Consider the following 23,323-nt stretch of genomic DNA (forward strand, 5'->3'; position numbering starts at 1 on the left):
CCTCCAAAATAGAGGTGCCCGAGAAATGTTGTTGCAAAGCCTTCACTCTGCTTCAGCCCTCAGGTCCCGTTGCCTGTTACCTGCCAGTCACCTGCCAGATTCCTGCTTGTTACCTGCCAGTCACCTGCCAGATTCCTGCTTGATACCTGCCAGATATCCGTTTACCTGCTTGCAAGCCTGCGGTCCGACGGTCTGCCTTCCGACACCTGTCAGTCTGTCTATGGACCAGCCTGCCCGCTCACCTGGGAGCGCTCATCTGCTACCTGCCTGCTAGCCTACCTGGAGGCCGCCGTCACTTGCCGTGACCACCTGCCTGTCCAGAGACTCTTATCTGCTCACCTGGGAGCGCTCATCTGCTACCTGCCTTCTAGCCTACCTGGAGGCTCCGCCGTCACTTGCCGTGACCACCTGCCTGTCCAGAGACTCTCGCCTGCTCACCTAGGAGCGCTCACCTGCTACCTGCCTGCTAGCCTACCTGGAGGCTCTGCCATCACTAGCCGTGACCACCTGCCTGTCTAGAGACTGTCCCTGTCACTTGCCGTGAGTACCCGTCCTTCTACCCAGAGACTGTCCCTGTCACTTGCCGTGACTACCTGCCCTACTACCCAGAGACTGTCCCTGTCACTTGCCGTGACTACCTGCCCTTCTACCCAGAGACTGTCCCTGTCACTTGCCGTGATTACCTGCCCGTCTTCCCTGGGAGCCACCCGCTTCCTTACAAGGACCGCCCCCTTGTATAGTTGCTCAGAGGTTCCGCCTCCCAGACCCGTTACAGTTTGCTCGGGCCATGGAATCCGGTGGCACCCAAGCTCCCTCGCTCTCGGACCTATGTCATGAACTGTCCCGTCAGAGGTCCCAGCAAGAGTCCATCCTGAGTCACCTGCAGAGTGTCAACTCTCGCCTGGACACTCTGTCTGCTCCACCTGCAACCACCGCTAGTGTCATGACTCGCAACCCGGCAGCGCCGCTGCCCACCAATACCATGGTATCCTGTCCCGGACCCCGGTTTTCTGCACCTCCTCGTTTCGGAGGTGACTCCGCTCTAGCTCGGGGCTTCATAAACCAGTGCACCCTGCACTTTGAACTCTTGTCCCACCAGTTTATCTCCGACCGGTCCAAAGTAGCCTTTATCATGTCCCACCTCACGGGGGAGGCTCTGGCTTGGCTAAATCCTCTGTGGGAGAGAGGAGATCCTCTGGTGTCCGACCTGCCAGCCTTTCTCACGGCTTTCCGGAAAGTCTTCGACCAACCCGGACGGAAGACCTCATCCGCATCGTCTCTGCTACGCCTCCGTCAAGGAGATCTCACCGTGGGCCAATATGCCATACGGTTCCGTACCCTTGCTTCGGAGCTGGCCTGGGATAACGACGCTCTGGTGTCTGTCTTCTGGGAGGGTCTGTCTGGCCGTATTAAAGATGAACTCGCCGGTCGGGACATTCCTACCACTCTCGACGACTTAATAACACTTGCCACCCGGATTGACATCCGATTCCAGGAGCGCGCCAAAGAGGTCACCCGTGAGAGGAGGTTTCCACGTCTAGCCCCCACCTTCCAGAAACCCGTCACTCCCTCCGTTACTCCCCAGGCACACTCACCTGAGCCTATGCAGGTCGACCAGACCAAGATGGTCAAAACCTGTCAAGACTTACGCCGTGCCGAGGGGAGCTGCTTCTACTGTGGCAGTAAGGAGCACCGGATCCGTTCCTGCCCAGAGAGGTCGGGAAACGCCTGTGTCTAGGATCGCTCAGAGAGGTCGCCCTAGACAAAAGTAAACCCTCTCCATCTCTGATGCTGTCAGTCTCTATCACCTGCGGAGAGAACCGCTATTTCGAACTGGCTCAACTTGACTCAGGAGCTGCTGGAAATCTCATTTCTCAGTCTCTGGTAGAGAAATACCGCATTCCCACAAAACCTCTGGCCGTACCTTTATCTGTCGCCGCCGTGGATGGGGGCCTCTTACCACATCCCATCCAACTCATCACCGAATCCATAACTCTGCAGGTGGGAATGCTGCATTCTGAGAGCATCTCCTTTCATGTTCTGCCTGGACTCTCTCACGCACTCTTGTTAGGCCTACCTTGGCTCCAGAAACATGCACCCGTGCTTGACTGGCAGACCGGAGAAGTCCTTCGCTGGGGACAGGACTGCCATAGGACTTGTCTAGTTCCAGTTCATCCTGCTCGTCCTTCTCCTACCCCAGTCAGTCTACCCGGTCTACCGGTTCCCTATTGGTCTTATGCGGATGTCTTCAATAAAAAAGAAGCAGAGACATTACCCCCTCATAGACCATACGATTGTCCAATCGACCTGATACCCGGCTCTACTCCTCCCCGTGGGCGTATCTACCCTTTGTCCGCAGCGGAGACCCGGTCCATGTCAGAATATATTGAGGAGAATCTGGCCCGGGGATTTATCTGGAAATCTACCTCCCCGGCGGGAGCAGGCTTCTTCTTCGTCAAAAAGAAGGACGGCTCACTCCGTCCATGTATAGATTATAGAGGCCTTAACCAGATTACAGTGAAGAATAAATACCCCCTCCCGCTCATTCCTGAATTATTTGACCGCCTGAGGGGGGCTAGAATCTTCACCAAACTGGATCTCCGTGGGGCGTATAACCTGGTCCGTATCCGTCAGGGGGATGAGTGGAAGACGGCATTCAACACCCGGGACGGCCACTATGAGTACCTTGTAATGCCCTTCGGTCTCTGTAACGCTCCTGCCGTCTTTCAAGAGTTGGTCAATGACATCTTCCGTGACCTTCTCTACTCCTGCGTGGTGGTGTACCTGGACGACATCTTGGTCTTCTCTCCGGACCTTCCTACTCACCGGAGGGATGTTCGTCAGGTCCTGCTCAGGCTCAGGCAGAACCACCTCTACGCTAAATATGAGAAGTGCATCTTTGAGCAGACCTCTCTTCCATTTCTGGGCTACATAATCTCTCAGACCGGCCTACAAATGGATCCTGAGAAACTGTCTGCCATCCAGAAGTGGCCCCGACCAGAGGGGTTGAAGGCTATTCAGCGGTTCCTGGGCTTCGCCAACTATTACCGCCTCTTCATACCGCACTTCTCTTCCCGGACTGCCCCTATCTCTGCGCTCACCCGTAAGGGGACTAATCCCAGAAGATGGCCGCCCGAAGCTGTGGAGGCCTTTCTTTCCTTAAAACAGGCCTTCTCCTCCGCCCCGGTGCTGCATCGTCCGGACGGCAACAAACAATTCTTCCTAGAAGTTGACGCTTCCTCCTCCGGAGCCGGGGCGGTACTTACCCAAAAGTCATCTTCCGGAAGAATGGTAACCTGCGGTTTTTTCTCCAAACTCTTCTCCTCTTCTGAGCGCAACTATTCTATTGGAGACCGTGAATTGTTAGCCATTAAGCTGGCACTGGAGGAGTGGCGTTACCTGCTCGAGGGGGCTCTTCACCCGGTAATAATTTACACGGACCACAAGAACTTGGCTTACCTTCAGAGCGCCCAGAGACTTAACCCGCGCCAAGCCCGGGGGTCCTTGTTTTTTGCCCGCTTTGATTTTGTTCTTCATTTTCGCCCGGCAGACAAAAACATCAAAGCTGACGCCTTGTCCCGATCCTTCCTGGTATCTGATCTAGAGGAGGAACCTAAGCACATCATTGATCCCGCCAGAGTAATGCAAGTGGCTCCCGTGAATCTAAATCGTCTCCCTCCCGGTAAGACGTTTGTAACTGTACCTGATCGGAAGAAGGTCCTACACTGGGGTCACTCGTCTAAGCTAGCTGGCCACGCCGGTCAGAAAAAGACCCTCCAGCTCATTACCCGGCATTACTGGTGGCCTACCCTGCACAAGGATGTAATAGACTTTGTTTCTGCCTGTATGTCCTGCGCCCGCAACAAAGTTCCGAGACACCTGCCAGCCGGTCGCCTTCTTCCTCTTCCAGTACCTGCTGCCCCGTGGCAGCATATTGCTATGGACTTTATAACGGATCTTCCTCTCTCTGCCGGTTGTACGGTCATTTGGGTGGTCGCTGATCGCTTCTCCAAGATGGCGCACTTCATTCCCCTGCCGGGTCTCCCGTCTGCACCCGAACTGGCTAAAGACTTTATCCGCCACATCTTCCGTCTCCATGGCCTGCCCCTCCACATCGTGTCAGATCGTGGGGTTCAGTTCACCTCACGCTTCTGGAGAGCCACATGTAAGTTGCTTGACGTCACTCTGGACTTCTCCTCCGCTTACCATCCACAGTCCAATGGTCAAGTGGAGCGGATCAATCAGAACCTGACCAGTTATCTCCGGCACTTCGTTAATGCCCACCATTCGGACTGAGTGGATCTCCTACCATGGGCCGAGTTCTCTTACAATAATCACGAGAGCGAATCTTCCTCCAAATCCCCGTGTTTTGTAGTCTTCGGTCAGCATCCTCGGATCCCATTTCCCGTCTTCACCTCGGTGGACAATCCGGCTGCGGAATCTCTCGTTCGCGAATTCTCCTCCATTTGGGAGAGTACCCGATCCGCACTCCTTCAGTCGTCCGAACGGATGAAAAAACCCGCTGACAAGAAACGCCTGGATCCTCCACAATTCCGTCCTGGAGATAAAGTCTGGCTCTCGTCCAAATATGTCCGGCTCAAGATTCCCTCCTACAAGTTAGGGCCTCGGTTCATCGGCCCACTGGAAGTTATCAAACAGATCAACCCGGTAGCCTATAAATTAAAACTCCCGGCCAACTTACGGATCCCTAACTCCTTCCATGTATCCCTCCTCAAACCCGTGGTACTTAACTCTTTTTCCAAGTCTACAGGTACGCCTCCTGCTCCGGTTTCCGCTGAGAACGAGTTTGAGGTAGAGAACATTCTGGCCACCAAAAGGGTAAGAGGAAAAACCTTTTTTCTGGTAGATTGGAAGGGGTTTGGTCCTGAGGAGAGAACGTGGGAGCCCCGGGAGAACATCCATGCCCCTCTCATCCTTGATAAATTTCTCTCTGGCCTAAAAAAGGGGGGGGCCTAAAGGGGGGGTACTATAGCGTCGGCGTCCCTGCCTCCTGCTAGGCAGGGACGCTGTTCCCCTCACCTCTCCGCTCTGTGCCCGGCGTCTTCCTCCCGCTCTGCTGGCAGCGCGCGCTGCTTCCCGGCCACGGTGCTTAGGGCGCGCGCGCGCGCTCCCCCTCTCTTAAGGGGGCCGCGCGCGCCGTCCTAAGGAGTCCCCGGCCAATGGCCGGAGGACTTTACCATATATAAGGCACCTCCTCCAAAATGGAGGTGCCCGAGCAATGTTGTTGCAAAGCCTTCACTCTGCTTCAGCCCTCAGGTCCCGTTGCCTGTTACCTGCCAGTCACCTGCCAGATTCCTGCTTGTTACCTGCCAGTCACCTGCCAGATTCCTGCTTGATACCTGCCAGATATCCGTTTACCTGCTTGCAAGCCTGCGGTCCGACGGTCTGCCTTCCGACACCTGTCAGTCTGTCTATGGACCAGCCTGCCCGCTCACCTGGGAGCGCTCATCTGCTACCTGCCTGCTAGCCTACCTGGAGGCTCCGCCGTCACTTGCTGTTACCACCTGCCTGTCCAGAGACTCTTGTCTGCTCACCTGGAAGCGCTCATCTGCTACCTGCCTGCTAGCCTACCTGGAGGCTCCGCCGTCACTTGCCGTGACCACCTGCCTGTTCAGAGACTCTTGTCTGCTCACCTGGGAGCGCTCATCTGCTACCTGCCTGCTAGCCTACCTGGAGGCTCCGCCGTCACTTGCCGTGACCATCTGCCTGTCCAGAGACTGTCCCTGTCACTTGGCGTGAGTACCCGTCCTTCTACCCAGAGACTGTCCCTGTCATTTGCCGTGACTACCTGCCCTACTACCCAGAGACTGTCCCTGTCACTTGCCGTGACTACCTGCCCTTCTACCCAGAGACTGTCCCTGTCACTTGCCGTGATTACCTGCCCGTCTTCCCTGGGAGCCACCCGCTTCCTTACAAGGACCGCCCCCTTGTATAGTTGCTCAGAGGTTCCGCCTCCCAGACCCGTTACGACATTGAAGTATCACCGGCGATTGCCTAGAGCAAACTGAAGGTTTTTAACTCCCATGCAAGGGTGTGTCAATCAGCAGCAGGAGGGAGGTCGCCGCTGGGTCTTAAAGGAAGAAGGATTAAGAAGGTGTCTGCAATGCCAAGGACAGTGAGTGACCGTCTACAGCCAGATCCAGAGCAACTGTCTATTACACCTGACACACTGGTGACAGAAGATGATACTTGTATGTCTCAAAAACTGCTCACTGCTGTTAATTGTGCTGAAAGCTGAAGTCTGTAATATTAGTAGACAGTCTATATATACAGTATGTATATACAGTGGGGAAAATAAGTATTTGATACACTGGCGATTTTGCAAGTCTTCCCACCTACAGAGAATAGAGAGGTCTGTAATTGTTATCGTAGGTACACTTCAAATGTGAGAAACAGAATCTAAAAAAATCCAGAAAATCACATTGCATGAGTTTTAAATAATTATATTGCATTTTAGTGCATGAAATAAGTGTTTGATACAATATAAAAACAGATCTTAATATTTGGTACAAAAACCTTTGTTTGCATTGACAGAGGTCAGATGTTTCCTGTAGTTCTTGTCCAAGTTTGCACACACTGCAGCAGGGATTTTGGCCCACTCCTCCATACAGATCTTCTCCAGATCTTTCAGGTTTCGAGGCTGTTGCTGGGCAACATTGAGTTTCAGCTCTCTCCAAAGATTTTCTATTGGGTTCAGGTCTGGAGACTGGCTAGGCGACTCCAGGACGTTGAAATGCTTCTTACGGAGCAACTCCTTAGTTGCCTTGGCTGTGTATATTGGGTCATTGTCAATCTGGAATCCACTACCTATTTTCAATGCTTTTACTGAGTGAAGGAGGTTGTTGGGTAAAATCTCTCGATACATGACCCCATCCATCCTCCCTTCAATACGGTGCAGTCAACCTGTCCCCCTTTGCAGAAAAGCACCCCCAAAGTATGATGCTTCCCCCACCATGCTTCACGGTTGGGATGGTGTTCTTGGGGTTGTACTCATCCTTTTTCCTCCTGCAAACACAAGTTCTATTTTGGTCTCATCTGACCACATGACCTTCTCCCATGCCTCCTCTGGATCATCCAGATGGTCAATGGAGAACTTCAAACGGGCCTGGACATGTGCTGGCGTGAGCAGGGAGACCTTGCGTGCCCTGCAGGATTTTAATCCATGAAAGCGTTGTGTGCTTGTAACGGTAATGTTTGAGACTGTGGTCCCAGCTCTTTTAAGGTCATTGACCAGGTCCTCCCGGGTAGTTCTGGGCTGATTCCTGACCTTTCTCAGAATCATCCTTACCTCACGAGGCAAGATCTTCCAGGCCGAGGAAGAGTGATAGTCATCTTGTCTTTCTTCCATTTTCTAATAACAGTTGTTGCCTTCTCACCAAATTTGCCTACAGCCCATCCCAGCCTTGTGCAGGTCTACGATTTTGTCCCTGGTGTCCTTAGACAGCTCTTTGGTCTTGGCCATGGTGGAGAGGCTGGCGCGTGATTGACTGTGTGTGTGGACAGGTGTATTTTAACGAGTTCAAACAGGTACAATTAATACTGGTAATGAGTGCAGAGTAGGAGGGCTTCTTAAAGAAAAAGTAACAGGTCTGTGAGAGGCAAAATTCTTGCTGGTTGGAAAGTGATGAAATATTTATTTCATGCAATAAAATGCAATGTAATTATTTAAAAATGATACAATGTGATTTTTTTTTTATTTTTAAGTTCTGTCTCTCGCAGTTGAAGTGTACCTAGGGTAAAAATTACAGACCTCTCCATTCTTTGTAGGCGAGAAAACTTGCAAAATCGGAAGTGTATCAAATACTTACTTTCCCCACTGTATATATATGTATATATTTTATAGATGTGTGGATCGATCCACTGTTAATTGATTTTTGAGTCAAATTTCCTGAAACTTGCCCGTCCCAGAAAATTCAAATAATTTAAAAATTGATTAGCTAAAATCGCAAAAGCAAAAAAAAATAAAGCCTGGCGCCATTTCACCCACTGCTGAAGAGTGTATCAGCCATAGAGAGGCTCACCACATCAGGCACCCCCACGTAATACCTTGCAGCTATCACATCACATGGTCCAGTGTGGTTAGTCGGGGGGGGAGGGGGTATCAGAGGGACTATAAAAGATGAGGGCTGGCCAAGCAGCATCATTTTAGGATTTTATAGCAGAAGGTCTACCTCCACATAGAAAAAGGCCTAAATCTGATTGTGGTGTACTACTGCAGTGCAGAAGCACATTGAAAGTGGGAGTCGTAGTCTCAGTCTGTGAATAACAATCCAAAGATTCATGTGCTGGAGCTGTGTAGTTATTGTGAGTGAAGAATTGATTGATCTGTGATATACTGCAGTTCAGCACCTTAAGAAAACCAATTTGTTTTTTTATTCTTGACGTACTGCAAACAAGAAGGGCAGTTCAATACCCCTCTTTCCTAAATCTGCTGCTGATGAAAAATCCTGAAACCAAGGCTTGTGTGTCACAGAATGTACGCTTTCAGGCTTGTTTGACAGACAAGCCATAAGCTATATATACGGTATATATTTTTTTTCATTTCTTAGCTTTTTTTAAAGACAAAATAAAAATCTTTATATTAAAGAAATTTAAACACCACTATCTACTTCACAAAGTGTGCATGCTATAAACAAATATTGCTTTTTTGCACGCACATTTCTTTGTCATCATAGCTCAATATTAAACACGCCACCTGAATACCGCTGTTGGTTACCATCAATTTTCCCCTAGGCAGATAGCTAGATGTCACTGGGACATTAATAAGGCTATGTTTGTTATAAAATATGGTGGAGTGTTTGTATATTTGGACCTCGTTTGTAACAATTGTCTCCATTTTTCCCCTCGGTTAAATACAGCCTGACATTTTTATGGGGTACATTGATATATTGCCCGACATTTGTGTGAACATATGCGCAGCAGAAGAAGGTGTACTTGTACTCGAAACTAGAGCTGTCCTAGAGTCTTGCCTCCAGTTAAAGTTGTAAGACAGTTATAGCCTGCGCTATGACAGGGTCATAAATATGTGGCAGATTCAGAAGCATCGGTAGTTAAACAAGTTACCCAAATTACACAATTGCAAACTGTGATATCGCACTTAAATTGTGCTTTATGGATGCAGATTACTACAGAAGACCAAGCACAGAGAACTAGTCTCTTATTTTCTGCAAGCTGAGACTAATAGGGGCTTGTTCACATGTTGTACTTTTGCTGCATTTTTTTTCCTGCTCACTTTTGCCGCAGAAAAAACGTAGCATTTTGCAGCAACAGCAAAGTGATTGATATCTCTGAAATCTCATGCACATGCTGCTTATTTATTTTTAACTTGCAGATCCATTTAATAAGGGATAACTTCAAAAACTGAGACTACCCCTTTAACTGTGTAACAGAGAGAACCAGTTTATGTGTGAATTCCTTTACTAAAATGAATTTGGAGAGATTGGCCTTTATCTACAGCAGACATGTTTTTATTGTGCATTCTTTCCAAGTGAATCATGAGAGGAGACTCTTAGGTGTGCACATGTACCATCTAATTTCCTATCCTCCCCCAAACTACATTTTTTTTTTTAAATACATAAACGAGGTTCTGGGGAAGAAAAATATACACACGCAGTTCAGGCTTAAAATGTATCTGTTAGCAGGTTTTTTATATTTAATCTGAGAAGCAGAATAATGTAGGGGCAGAGGCCCTGATTCCAGTGAGGTGCCACTTACCAGACTGTGCATTGTAGTTACAATACAATTAGTGTTTTATCAGCAGGAGATTATCACAACAGGACAAGGTCTCACGTGCAAACCAGTCAGCCTAATCTGTGTAACCCCACCTCCACCAGCTTGCTGACAATATACAGTGTACACAGGAAGCTGCCAATCAGTGATGTAGAGTTATACACAGTTCAGCATTCTGGCCACTGCTACATCTACAACAGGGAAAACAGGTATTCTATTTAAACTAGACCAAGTAGTTCAGTAAGAGAGCAGTCAGACGGCTGTGCTACTCACAAGAGGATCACATCGCAATCTTCGGACTGGCCGTCGGCTCTCCTGGCCTAAACGTGACAGTATATATTTCAATGCAGCTGTCACGTTCAGTTTAGGAGAGCCGACGGCCAGTTCGAGGATTGCAATGTGATCCTCACGCAAGTAATATGGCCGTCTGACTGCGCCCTAAGTGATACATCGCTAGCATCAGGTTCTCTGTCCCTACACCATACTGCTCTCAGATTACATAACAAAAAACTTCTGATAGATTCCCTTTAACTTACTGGTAATACATCTCAAATTGTTATGTTAGGAACAATAGATAGAATTGTGATAACTTTCGGATTCTCGGGTGTCAGCGCTGGGAACGACAGCCATGTGACTGCAAGCATGCGATATGCATACTCCCAGCCAGAACCCATCTGCACTGTTTCCGGCGCAGTCAATGAAAGGAAACAGTCTAGTTGGGTTGTGACCAGGATTATGCATATCGCATGCTTGCAGTCACATGACTGCCGTTCCCAGCGCCGACTCCGGAGAATCCTCACAGCGTGCAGTGTGTGCTCTGTGAGGATTCACAAGGCTGCAGTCACATTTAGACCGGAGAACCCCTTTAAAGTTAAATTAAAAGCATAGATCCACCTTGAACAACATTTTATAATTAATTTATTATATTTCACATAAAGCTACAACCTGTGATAGACAGTATGTCTATGCTGCACTCATAACTTTACCTTTTGGTATTGGAAATAGTGAACAGCTTGTTGACAGAAACACCAAAAGCATTTTAAAAGGTAAATCCCTGTATAGATACCCTATTAGGGTTTATAGACTTTATTCCCTATTTTGTTAGAGAAGCATGACCCATAGTGATCAGTTGAGGCCAGCTTCTATCTAAAAATTGGTTGTCTTAATGGCACCCCTACAAGCCCAATTCCCCAAAAAATGTGCTATTGTACATTTGGGTGATTTCATTTTATTCTACATCACAATTCTGCTACATGTGCCATATCATCATGATCACGAGTATAAATCACCAAATATAAAGAGACAGTGGAAAGCTGGAAACTCCGCAACCTGGAGAAATGTGAACGCTTGTTTGGATCAGAATGAGCTTTTTGAGATATTCTGTAAGTTAGAATCTGTCTATAAACCATAACATGGTATGCACTGTTATCTTCCTTTCATATAGCCAATGACAAATAAAATGTCTTTATAAGCGACAAACTTGGTTTACATCAAACTGAGGTCTAATAAACTTGATATAATTATGGACCATTAGGGCACAATGTCTGTTTAAAAGTACATCTAACCCAGCTAGGAGACTGATTCCAACATTATTGCTTCTCTCTATCAGTCCCTTCACTGGCTCCCCATCGCCCAGAGACTCCAGTTCAAAACCCTAACCATGGCATACAAAGCCATCCACAACCTGTCTCCTCCATACATCTGTGACCTAGTCTCGCGGTACATACCACCTGCACACAACCTCTGATCCTCACAAGATCTCCTCTTCTACTCCCCTCTTTTCTTCTCTTCCCACAATCGCATACAAGATTTCTCCCGTGCATCCCCCCTACTCTGGAACTCTCTACCCCAACATATCAGACTCTCACCTACCGTGGAAACCTTCATAAGGATCCTGAAGACCCACCTCTTCTGACAAGCCTACAACCTGCAGTAACCCTCGCTCCACCATTCACTGCACGACCAGCTCTACCCTCACCTACTGTATCCTCACCCATTCCTTGTAGATTGTGAGCCCTCGCGGACAGGGTCCTCGCTCCTCCTGTACCAGTTGCCGACTTGTATTGTTCAAAATGTATTGTAATTGTTTGTGCTATGTATATCCCTTCCACATGTAATGCGCCATGGAATGAATGGTGCTATAATAATAAATAATAATTATTGGCCAGCCCTAGAACTCAGGGGACGTCAGTATGATGCACTGCAGTCTCATTGGTGGAGCCTGGGGCCAATGAATGAAAAGAGGAGGAGCAATAGCTCTCTAAAACTATAAATACTTGCATGCTTGGCAGGTGCCGGCAGTAGTTTTCAAAGCCTCACACGTGCGATAATACATTAGTTCAAGTGATCCCTGAAGACATTGACTATGGAATACATAGCATCTAAAAACATCGCAGTTACAGAAAATATTCAACCGTTTAAGTATAAATGTAAGGATTTTTTGTCACTCCTGACACACATCTTGATCTTACATACAGGATATTCCCTGAATCTATCTACTTTCTTATTCAGACATCAGTGATTTTTCTCATATATGAAAAAATGGACTGACTTTTATCAGTGTGTTGGATCAGATTTTCATCCATTTTTGCTCCATGTGTCAGTTTTTACCATCTATATTCCATCAGTTTTTCTGGCATGTAATAAAGCCCCCCCCCCAAACCTCCAAGCTTATCCTAACCATTAAACAGTAGAAAACAGACAGCCCAAACATGGATGACATTTGTGTACTATGAGTGTCTGGAAACTTTTATCCCAAGCCTGGACAATCCCTTTAACAACTGAATGAGTTGGCCAACATTTTTCTTTCTTTAATGTTTGCAGTTTTATTAGCTCTTGTGGGTTGCTGCTGCAATTTATTTGCTTTTCCATCCAAAACTACATCTTCCTCTTTATTTTACTTTGAAATAGATGAATAATACACAGCACGGGAGGTATCTATAAAATATATTGCTTGATTTTTTGAATGGGAGAGAAAGATACATAGAGAGCAGAATTTGCTTAGCACCAGCATAAGTTATTAAAAATATATTTCTAGATATTATACATACCCATATTGCAAGCTTGTCCAGTCAGTGCATAAAGCTGCTGTTGATAAGCCCATTCTTCATCATTGGCAGAAGATATAATCAGCAAACGTCTTCTCCAACGGAACCTATACAGAAATTAACACATTGTAAAGAATGTTTTAACTTTTAAAAGACAGCAATTTTTTTTGCATAAATGGTGCATTATAAATAGCAGTGGACAAAAAAGTTGACAATAGAAACTAATTCAACTGAAAGGCAAAAATGAGAAAAGCACATACACATTTTTATGACTCCATTTTGTACGTTTTCTATAGCGGTATCTCAGGTGTTTATTAGTCTTCGATAAGCCTCTGATTTCATTCCAATGTGACAAAAAGACTTTGGGCTCCCTAAAACACTAGGGCCCTCATGTGACTGGGTCCTCCACACTCCCCTATGGTCATGCTCTGGAATCATACATAGGACATCATTTTCTATAAAATACCACCAGCATTAAGTCCTCTTGTAATCTACAAAAGTGGGGACAACAGATGAGGCTGACTTTCATGGAGGACAAAAGGTGTGCTCCCGTGTGTTGTCAGTGTCCAGTGTAGTAGTCAGAGCAGAGAAGTGCGTGGTACCAGTTACCGAGAGGAGACAGAAGCAGATAAATCAAGAACGGTCAAGGAATTAGCGTGGGACCAGTGGTGTCCATCTAGACCATCCTCAACACATCCAAAAGCATCAGAGACAGCATATTGGTAAGCAGCACCTACAAGTAAGGGCTCGCTCACATCACTGTAGTAATCAGATGAGTGCCATCCAATTTTTTATCGGATAGCAATAATATGTAATGCGGAAAAAGTTAAATTCTCCAGCGGTGGCAAGTATAAAACTTCACATTTATTTACAAATGCTTAAAATCCATTATTATCGGCAATAGAATTTAAATATTTGTAAATAAATGTGAAGTTTTTATACTTACCTTACTTGCCACCGCTGGAGAATCTTGTTTTTTCTACATTTTGTCTTCTATCTTCTCCTCACAGTGTGCTCTGATTTTCAAATCCAAGAGAATTGGATCACACTATGCTGACACTTGGATTCAACACTAATTAGAGTTTGATCGGAGTGTCATTACCATAATCGATCCGAATCCTTCGTATGAGAAAATCTACTGTCGTGTGACCCTGACCTTAGTGTGAGGACCAGTAGAGTCATGGGAGACAAGTGACTTCAAAGAGTCCAAGGCACTTGGTGTATCACCGCCAAGACTAGCATATTTGAAATGTGTTGCTTTAGTTATTAATAAGGAATATCGCCACCGTCTGTTGAAAACTGCTATATGTGCAGGGACTGCTGCTTCCCTTTAATTTGCTGTCTAGGAAAGTGTGTTGAGATTACACTGTGGATAGAAAAGACAAACCTAATACAATCAAAACTTTAATAAAGACTTTTTTTTTTCTAAATAATTTTATAGTCATTTTCAGAATTTCTGGCAGTATAAATCGTCCATGCGAATTGCTACATTTTTTTTGTATTTTTCTAAGAGAAAATTGCTTTTTTATATACTGTATGATTAAATTTCCATCGCAGACTGAACCAATAAAATCTTTGTTCTACTTTTTCTTTTTTAAATACCGTTTTTGAAAGAAGTTAATTTGCAAATTAAATTTTCCTTCTGTAAAAAAGATGAATAGAGAAAAGTATAATTCCTCTTGGCTCAGTACCGGAAAATGTATTGAAGTAACAGACTTGAGCTGCATAGAATACTTGGAATCTGTTCATCGACAATGAATAAAATACTTTATCTTTACCCAGGGGATGCCAGCAGAAAACCCACATGCAATACCGCTTAAAAGTGTCGCTGAATATAAATATTGTAAAGAAAATCACAGATTGTTCGTTAATTGCAGTAATTAACAAAGACAAACTGTGTTCTCTGTTATAATGGCTTTAGTGCTATATTACAGAAAAAGACATTTCTGAAGGGGTAAGAGAAAAGAATTACCATATTTTTCGGACAATAAGATGCACTTTTTTTCTCCAAAATTTTGGAGGAAAGTGGGGGGGTGCGTCTTATGGTCCGAATATTTATAAAATATACTGTGGCTGTGGGGGGAGCAGCAGCGGCGAAGGAGCGGGGCACAGGAGGCAGCCGGTTGCTGCAGCTTACACTGTGCCCGCTGCTGAAGAAAATGAATATTCACTGCTCCCCACGCTGCATGCCAGAATTGTCACTGCTCCCCACACCGGGACTATGGGCGTGGGGAGCAGTGAATATTCATTTTCCTTAATAGCGTTTACACTGTACCGGCGGCGTGGCTCCTACTGCAGCTCTGCGGTCATGTGTGCCCGCTATTAAAGACCATGAATATTCACCACAACCCACTCCCATGGGGAGTAGTGAATATTCATGCTCTTTAATAGCGGGCGCACGAGACTGCAGAGCCACAGCAGGAGCCGCACTGCGGGTACAGTGTGCGCTCTATTAAGGTGAGTGATTGGTCACTGCTCCCCACGTCCATAGTCCCGGTGTGGGGAGCAGTGACTATTCCGGCACAGCATCTCACATTGTGAGGGCACATGGCAGTGACGCCATGCGTGGCTCACACAGTGAGATCAGTGTCGGAAGCAGAGCAGGACGCAGTGCTGGTGCAGAGAGGAGGTGAGTATAATTGTTTATTTTTTGTGTGCAGCGTGATGGGGATCAGGGGGTGCCAAGCATACCAGGAAGAGGGATGAGGGAGGCCATACTTACCAGGAAGAGGGGTGAAGGGTGCCATACATACCAGGAAGAGGGATGAGGAGGGCCATACATACCAGGCGAGGGATGAGGGGGGCCATACATAACAAGAAGAGGGATGAAGGGTGCCATGCATACCAGGATGAGGAATGAAGGGTGCCACACATACTAGGAAGAGGGATGAGGGATGCCATGCATACCAGGAAGAGGGATGAGGGATGCCATGCATACCAGGAAGAGGGATGAGGGGTGCCATGCATACCAGGATGAGGGGTGCCATGCATACCAGGATGAGGGGTGCCTTGCATACCAGGATGAAGGGTGCCTTGCATACTAGGATGGGGATCAGGCGGTGCCATGCATACCAGGATGGGGATGAGGGTGCCATGCATATCTGGATGGGGATCAGGGGGTGCCATGCATACCAGGATGGGGATGAGGGGTGCCATGCATACCAGGATGGGGATGAGGGGTGCCATGCATACCAGGATGGGGGATTGGGGTGCCATGCATATCAGGATGGTGATGAGGGCCACCTATAACAGGAAGGAGGGGGCCATATATACCAGTATGGGGGATATTAACAGAATTGGGGTCATTACCCCTATAACAGTGTCTGCTCCAGACCACCTCCCCCTTAACAGTTCATCATGACCACATTTTTTGCTAAAAAAATGTTTCTATTTTCCTCATCTAAAACCTAGGTGCGGTGTGTCTTATAGTCCGAAAAATACGGTAAGTGGAAACTATCGTTCTAAGTCCTCATACACATGACTGTACTAGGGATCCATTTTTTACACATCTGTAAACCTAAGGGCCCATACTTTACCACTAAGGGCCTACTATTTCTTGCAAACAAGCTTGTTTCTTACAAATTAATTTAGAATCCATGAAGAAAAAAATGTTGCCATGTTTTATTGCCTACACATGGCTCGCCAAATTCTGAAAGGTGGGGACGATCTGGCATTATGTAGGTTAAGTACACACAGCTCCACCATGTGACTGAGGCCTAAAAACTGTCATCATCTAGACATGTCAGAACACGACAATGGTAAGGATTTGAGAGCTTTGACTTCATCTGTTCTTGAACTTATAGTATATGATAAATAGCCACATCCCTTTTCTTTTAGTTAAAGGGGTATTTTCATCTCCAAGGTCCCATCCTTATTTGTAGTAAGTTTATTAATAATAATAATAATAATAATAATATTAGCAAATCCCTCCAATTAGAAATGTAGTATAGTTCTTCTGATTTGCTATGCTGCTTACCCCATGTGCAGGGAATTGTAGTAGATTAGGTATCCATGGTTACGACCACTAAAAATTAACTAACTGTCGCTATATGAGTGGTTGAAAATATGGATACCTAAGCTACTGCAATGCCCTGCACATGGGGTAAGCGACATAGCGAATCAGAAGAACCATACTACATTTCTAATTGGAGGTATTTGCTAATATTATTACTGTTACACCTACTACATATAGTTAGGGTTAGGATTGGAGATGGGAATACCCCTTTAATCTTTGTTCATATTGTGTTTTTGCCATATGTCTGTCTGAAGCCTTGAAAAATAAGATTAGTGCAGAATTGTTGAAGGAGCCATTGAGTTTAATGAAGCAGAAAGAGTCACTTTGTGATCTGTCTAGCCTCTGTTTCAGGTAATGTCCGTCTTCTTGAAGCAAAAGTATGGTTGACAGTCAATCTGTGCCCAAGTCAAAAAGGCGAACACTGCAGAAAAGAAGATCAGACAGAGCACAAAGTCACTCCGTTTAGTTCATTAAACTCAATGGCTCCATCGTCGGTTTCACTTGAATCCCATTTTGCAGGAGCCAATAACATGCAGTAAAGACGCAATGTGTATCCAGCCTAAGTCTCTGGTTTGCACACTTGACTTCCAAAAGTTTGTCTAGTTTAGAAAACCCATTCTCAAATATCCCTCTACGAAATCCTGAGTTAATTAATAACGGATCACGCCCCCCAGTTAAGAACTTTCATCTATGAATTGTAGTGAGGACAGCAGATATAAAGTGTATCATTCCATTTTGAGGATTTGGCATATATTATCAAAATCTCTCATGTATGGATGGGCTGAAACTGACCACGAGCAGCACCAGGCTAGTCAGGTCTCTCCTTATATTCCTCAGACAGTTTGTCAAACTAGGATTTCTCTGAAACCCTGCAGCGTTTCAGAGTAAAACATACCTGGCTGTAATGATGCAGTCAGGCTCTGATTCATGCTTCATGATTCAGGGCTTCAGGCATCAATCTAATGCCAAATTTACCCATTAACAAGTTTGTAGCAAGCCAAAAGTATCAATATGTCCAAAGTCTCATGCACATGAGCGAATGAATTGTACCCTGAAGCATGGGGTGCAAAATGGAAACTGGTCCCCTATATGATGTGATTGAACATTTTACAATTTTTTAAATGCTCTTACCAGCATAGTGGTCTAAGGATACAATGACAACATACTCAGCATCTATGGAACAGAGATCCCGACTAAGCCTGTGTACAAGAGGCCTAATGTACAGTGTCCATTTTAGGACATGATCAGATATCAAAATCAAACATCAGAATGATGTCAGTTTGAGGCTAAATACCCTGTCTGAGAGCTGATTTTGACAAGTAATTCTGACAAGTGATTTTGACAAGTGATTTTGACGAGTAATTTTGATGAGTGATTCTGACAAGTGATTCTGACAAGTGATTTTGACAAGTGATTCTGACAAGTGATTTTGACAAGTGATTCTGACGAGTGATTTTGATGAGTGATTCTGACAAGTGATTTTGACGAGTGATTTTGATGAGTGATTCTGACAAGTGATTCTGACAAGTGATTTTGATGAGTGATTCTGACAAGTGATTTTGATGAGTGATTCTGACAAGTGATTTTGACAAATGATTCTGACAAGTGATTTTGATGAGTGATTCTGACAAGTGATTCTGACAAGTGATTTTGATGAGTGATTCTGACAAGTGATTTTGACAAATGATTCTGACAAGTGATTCTGACAAGTGATTTTGATGAGTGATTTTGATGAGTGATTCTGACAAGTGATTTTGACGAGTGATTTTGATGAGTGATTCTGACAAGTGATTCTGACAAGTGATTTTGATGAGTGATTCTGACAAGTGATTCTGACAAGTGATTTTGACGAGTGATTCTGACAAGTGATTTTGATGAGTGATTCTGACAAGTGATTTTGACAAATGATTCTGACAAGTGATTTTGATGAGTGATTCTGACAAGTGATTTTGATGAGTGATTCTGACAAGTGATTTTGACAAATGATTCTGACAAGTGATTCTGACAAGTGATTTTGATGAGTGATTTTGATGAGTGATTCTGACAAGTGATTCTGACAAGTGATTTTGATGAGTGATTCTGACAAGTGATTCTGACAAGTGATTTTGACAAGTGATTCTGACAAGTGATTTTGACGAGTGATTTTGATGAGTGATTCTGACAAGTGATTTTGACGAGTGATTTTGATGAGTGATTCTGACAAGTGATTCTGACAAGTGATTTTGATGAGTGATTCTGACAAGTGATTTTGATGAGTGATTCTGACAAGTGATTCTGACAAGTGATTTTGATGAGTGATTCTGACAAGTGATTTTGACAAATGATTCTGACAAGTGATTTTGATGAGTGATTCTGACAAGTGATTCTGACAAGTGATTTTGATGAGTGATTCTGACAAGTGATTTTGACAAATGATTCTGACAAGTGATTCTGACAAGTGATTTTGATGAGTGATTCTGACAAGTGATTTTGACAAATGATTCTGACAAGTGATTCTGACAAGTAATTTTGACAAGTGATTTTGATAAGTGATTTTGACGAGTGATTTTGATGAGTGATTCTGACAAGTGATTCTGACGAGTGATTCTGACAAGTGATTTTGACAAATGATTTTGACGAGTGATTTTGATGAGCGATTCTGACAAGTGATTTTGACGAGTGATTCTGACAAGTGATTTTGACGAGTGATTTTGATAAGTGATTTTGACGAGTGATTTTGATGAGTGATTCTGACAAGTGATTCTGACGAGTGATTCTGACGAGTGATTCTGACGAGTGATTTTGACAAATGATTTTGACGAGTGATTTTGATGAGCGATTCTGACAAGTGATTTTGACGAGTGATTCTGACAAGTGATTCTGACAAGTGATTTTGACGAGTGATTTTGATAAGTGATTTTGACGAGTGATTCTGACGAGTGATTTTGACAAATGATTCTGACAAGTGACTCTGATAAGTGACTTTGACAAGTGACTTTTACAACTGTAATAATAATAAAAAAAAAAGGTAACTGTTCGCTGATGGGACTTGAACCCAAAATTCTGTGTCCCAAAGCCAGTGCACTAACCACTGAGCTATAAACTCAGTTATGAAAACCTAGGAGTTCTATTTGGTTATATGATTTTCAGTGCAAACTTGTCTAAAACTCATTGGGACTTATGCACAGACTGCAAGTAAGCCAAATTCAAATGATGTTTGATTTTGATGCGAGTCCGATGTGTGACTTTCTTCAAACATCAGAATCAGAATCACAATGACTTTTAGTCACCCTGAGTATTTTCATGGTTGATCTCATAAGACAAGAAAAGCTATCAGCTAGTGTCACTTGACTGTATAGTTTAATGGTAAGGCATCAGTCTCTGAAACTACAATGTTAAGAGTTCAAATCCTGATAGGAATTAGATTTTTTTTTAAATTATGACTGTTTAGCACACAACTACAGGGGTGTTTTACTTTTAATGATGTGTTAAGAGTTTCAGACACGCTGTCTATTTGCATGATAAATTACATAGCCAAAGTAAATTGGGAGGCAATAATTTACTACATATCTATTTCCAAGTGACTTTACATTTGCATAATTTCTTAAAGGGGTCTAATGATAAAATGTCTTTATTGTAAATTTTTATTTCCATCCACCCAGGTACTGGCTGCAAACTCCCAATTTACTTTGGCTATGTAATTTACCAAATAGACAGTGTGTCTGAAACTCGTAACACATCAGGATGACAATCAGAGTGTCAGATATTAAGGCTAAGTGCCCACGATACAGAAATGCTGCATATTTTTTCCGCTTCTCCCTGGCAGGAAAAACGCATGCGGATTTTACATGCAGTTTTCCTGCCAGGTAGAAGTGCTTGTCAAGCGTTTTTGCATGCATTTCTGCATGCGGGTTATCAAGCGCTTTTCCAACCGGCATGGATTTATAGTAGTGTGACCAAGTTAGTTAAGAAAAAAAAGAATAAGAATGGTAAAAAATAAAAAAGAAAGATTATACTTACCTTCTGATGTCCTCCCGGTGTTTTCTCTGCTGCGTCTGGTGTCTTGGGCGGCTTGAGGTGGTGTGAAGGACCTGCGGTGATGTCATTGAGTCATGTGACAGGTCACATGACTCAATGACATCATGGCAGGTCCTTCATAGCAACACGACCCATACAGCAGACTAGACGGAGGGGAGGACATCGGAAGGTAAGAATAATCTTTATTTTAAATTCTTTTTTTTACAGTTTCTATGGTACCCAGGTCTGGAGGAGAGTCTCCTCTCCTCCAGACCTGGGTACCATACGCACATTGAACCGTGTGATATCCGCATGTGCAGATGCAGTGATGCGGATGTCATGCGGTTCAATACAAGTCAATGGCGGTGACTACGCTGCGTGTCCGCAAAATTAATGGACATGCTGCGTATTTTTCCGCAATGATAATCCGCAGCGGAAATTTCCGCAGCATGGGCACAGCACATGCGGATTATCATTGGGGACCATGGGGCACGTATTACCAAGCGTTTTTTAAGCCTTTTTGCTGCGGAAATTCCGCGGCAAAAACGCTTGAAAAAACGCATAGTGGGCACGCAACCTAAAAGTAAAACACCCCTGTAGTTTGTATGCTTAATAGCCATAATAAAAAAAAAATCTTATTCCTATCAGGATTAGAACTCCAACACTGTAGTTTCAGAGACGGATACCTTACCATTAAGCTATCCAGTCAAGTGATACTTGCTGATAGATTTTCTAGTTTTATGAGATCAACCATGAAAATACTCAGGGTGACTAAAAGTCATGATTCTGATTCTGATGTTTGAAGAAAGTCACACATCAGACTCACACATCAAAATCAAACATCATTTGAATTTGGCTTGCTTGCAGTCTGTGCATAAGTCCCAATGAGTTTTAAACAAGTTTGCACTGAAAATCATATAACCAAATAGAACTTGTAGGTTTTCACAACTGAGTTTATAGCTGGTTAGTGCACTGGCTTTGGGACACAGAATTTTGGGTTCAAGTCCCATCAGCGAACAGGTTTTTTTTTTATTATTACAGCTGTAAAATTCACTTGTCAAAGTCACTTGTCAAAATCACTTGTCAGAATCACTCGTCAGAATCACTCATCAAAATCACTCGTCAAAATCACTTGTCAGAATCACTTGTCAGAATCACTTTTCAGAATCACTTGTCAGAATCACTTATCAAATTCAGTTCTCAGACAGGGTATTTAGCCTCAAACTGACATCATTCTGATGTTTGATTTTGATATCTGATCATGTCCTAAAATGGACACTGTACTAATGCCCAATTTACACTACAGATAATCGTGAACGAGCATTGTTAAAACCATGATTATCTTGCTGTGTAAACTAGCTTACAAAATGCTAGTTTTTCGGGTGAAATGATCTTGTAGCACCCCGAGGGCTCGGCTGCTACAGGGGTATTGCACCTCAGTCCAGAGGTGTGATATTCCACTCTCAGGTAAGGATGGAGTGTGGACCAGGACTCGTTTAGCTGCATGCACCACACACACCCCATTTCCGAGGGACAGCTCAACGGTGCTCCCACAGAAGTGCAAGCACGACAGCTTCTGTCCCTGGCTGGAGTGGGGCGGGGAAAGGAATACCCAGTGGTGTAGGAGCAGATAGGGGTGGGTCTCTGGGCATAGGCAGGAGCCCATTGGTTGCTAGTCACCTGGGCTCGGGTGTCAGAAGGAGGTACAAAAGGTGGGCACCATCTTAGAACAGAGTTCAGTCCGGTTCAGTTCAGAGAGGAGGAGAAGAAGACAGGAGCTCAGCCAGAGAGGGCTGACAGGGAGCTGTGGCTCAGTCTGGGCCCAGCTCCAGAAGCAGGCCTGGAGTGGAGGCCAGAAACAGCAGAGAGAGAGAGGAGGAGGAACAGAAAGGAAAGTAAGAAAGGAACTGGAACAGAGGAGAAAGGAAGCAAGGAACACAGAGAAAGGCCCAGAGACACGAAGGCAGAAGGAACCCCATATGCCCAGAGGAGATACTGGGTGAAGGGTTGGCAGAATAGGGTACCGGAACCCAAATTGGTGGAGGCGACTAATCCTCAGCCAAAACCGGAGGTTGTGACCACATCTTGGCGCGACCCCTCACTACATCCACCAGAAAGGCATACCGCATAGGGTCAGGGAAACCGGGAGAGGTTTCGCCAACAGAAGGCCCGAGGAAGCTGGACAAAGGTGGGTCACTGGTGGGGACGGCCAGTAGAAAGGAAGAGAGGGGAGCTTTGAACCACGCTCTGGAATTGCCTGGGAGTTGACCGAGTCCCTCGCCTGGTGGACGCAGCACGGCTTGGGCAGTCATCGCCTGCAGCATTGACCTGAATAACAACCGTGAGTAAAGCTTTGGAAACTGCAATTACAAGTCTCTGTGTTTCATCGCCGCACCAGCACCATCAGTACTGGGACACTCACACCATCACTCCCATCATCTTCCACATTAGCTGCCCTGAGGCAATACTCCTCCCGTGGGGAGTCATCCCATACTCAGCTGCGCAAACAACATCA

At 45.0% G+C, this 23,323-nt stretch overlaps 1 protein-coding gene across 1 annotated transcript in view; it reads right to left on the minus strand.

Annotated features, from left to right (window-relative positions):
* Window positions 1-23,323, minus strand: part of CCDC80 (coiled-coil domain containing 80) — a 119,768-nt gene that overhangs the window by 16,944 nt on the left and 79,501 nt on the right. Inside the window, exon 6 of the mRNA XM_073667236.1 lies at window positions 12,801-12,904. Within this exon, the coding sequence (XP_073523337.1) occupies window positions 12,801-12,904 (104 nt within the window). The remainder of the gene's footprint in view (window positions 1-12,800; window positions 12,905-23,323) is intronic.

The sequence above is a fragment of the Phyllobates terribilis genome, unplaced genomic scaffold (genome assembly GCF_046119375.1).
Source record: "Phyllobates terribilis strain yellow unplaced genomic scaffold, ASM4611937v1 Scaffold_2__4_contigs__length_985480577, whole genome shotgun sequence".
In the NCBI taxonomy this organism is placed as follows: Eukaryota; Metazoa; Chordata; class Amphibia; order Anura; family Dendrobatidae; genus Phyllobates; species Phyllobates terribilis.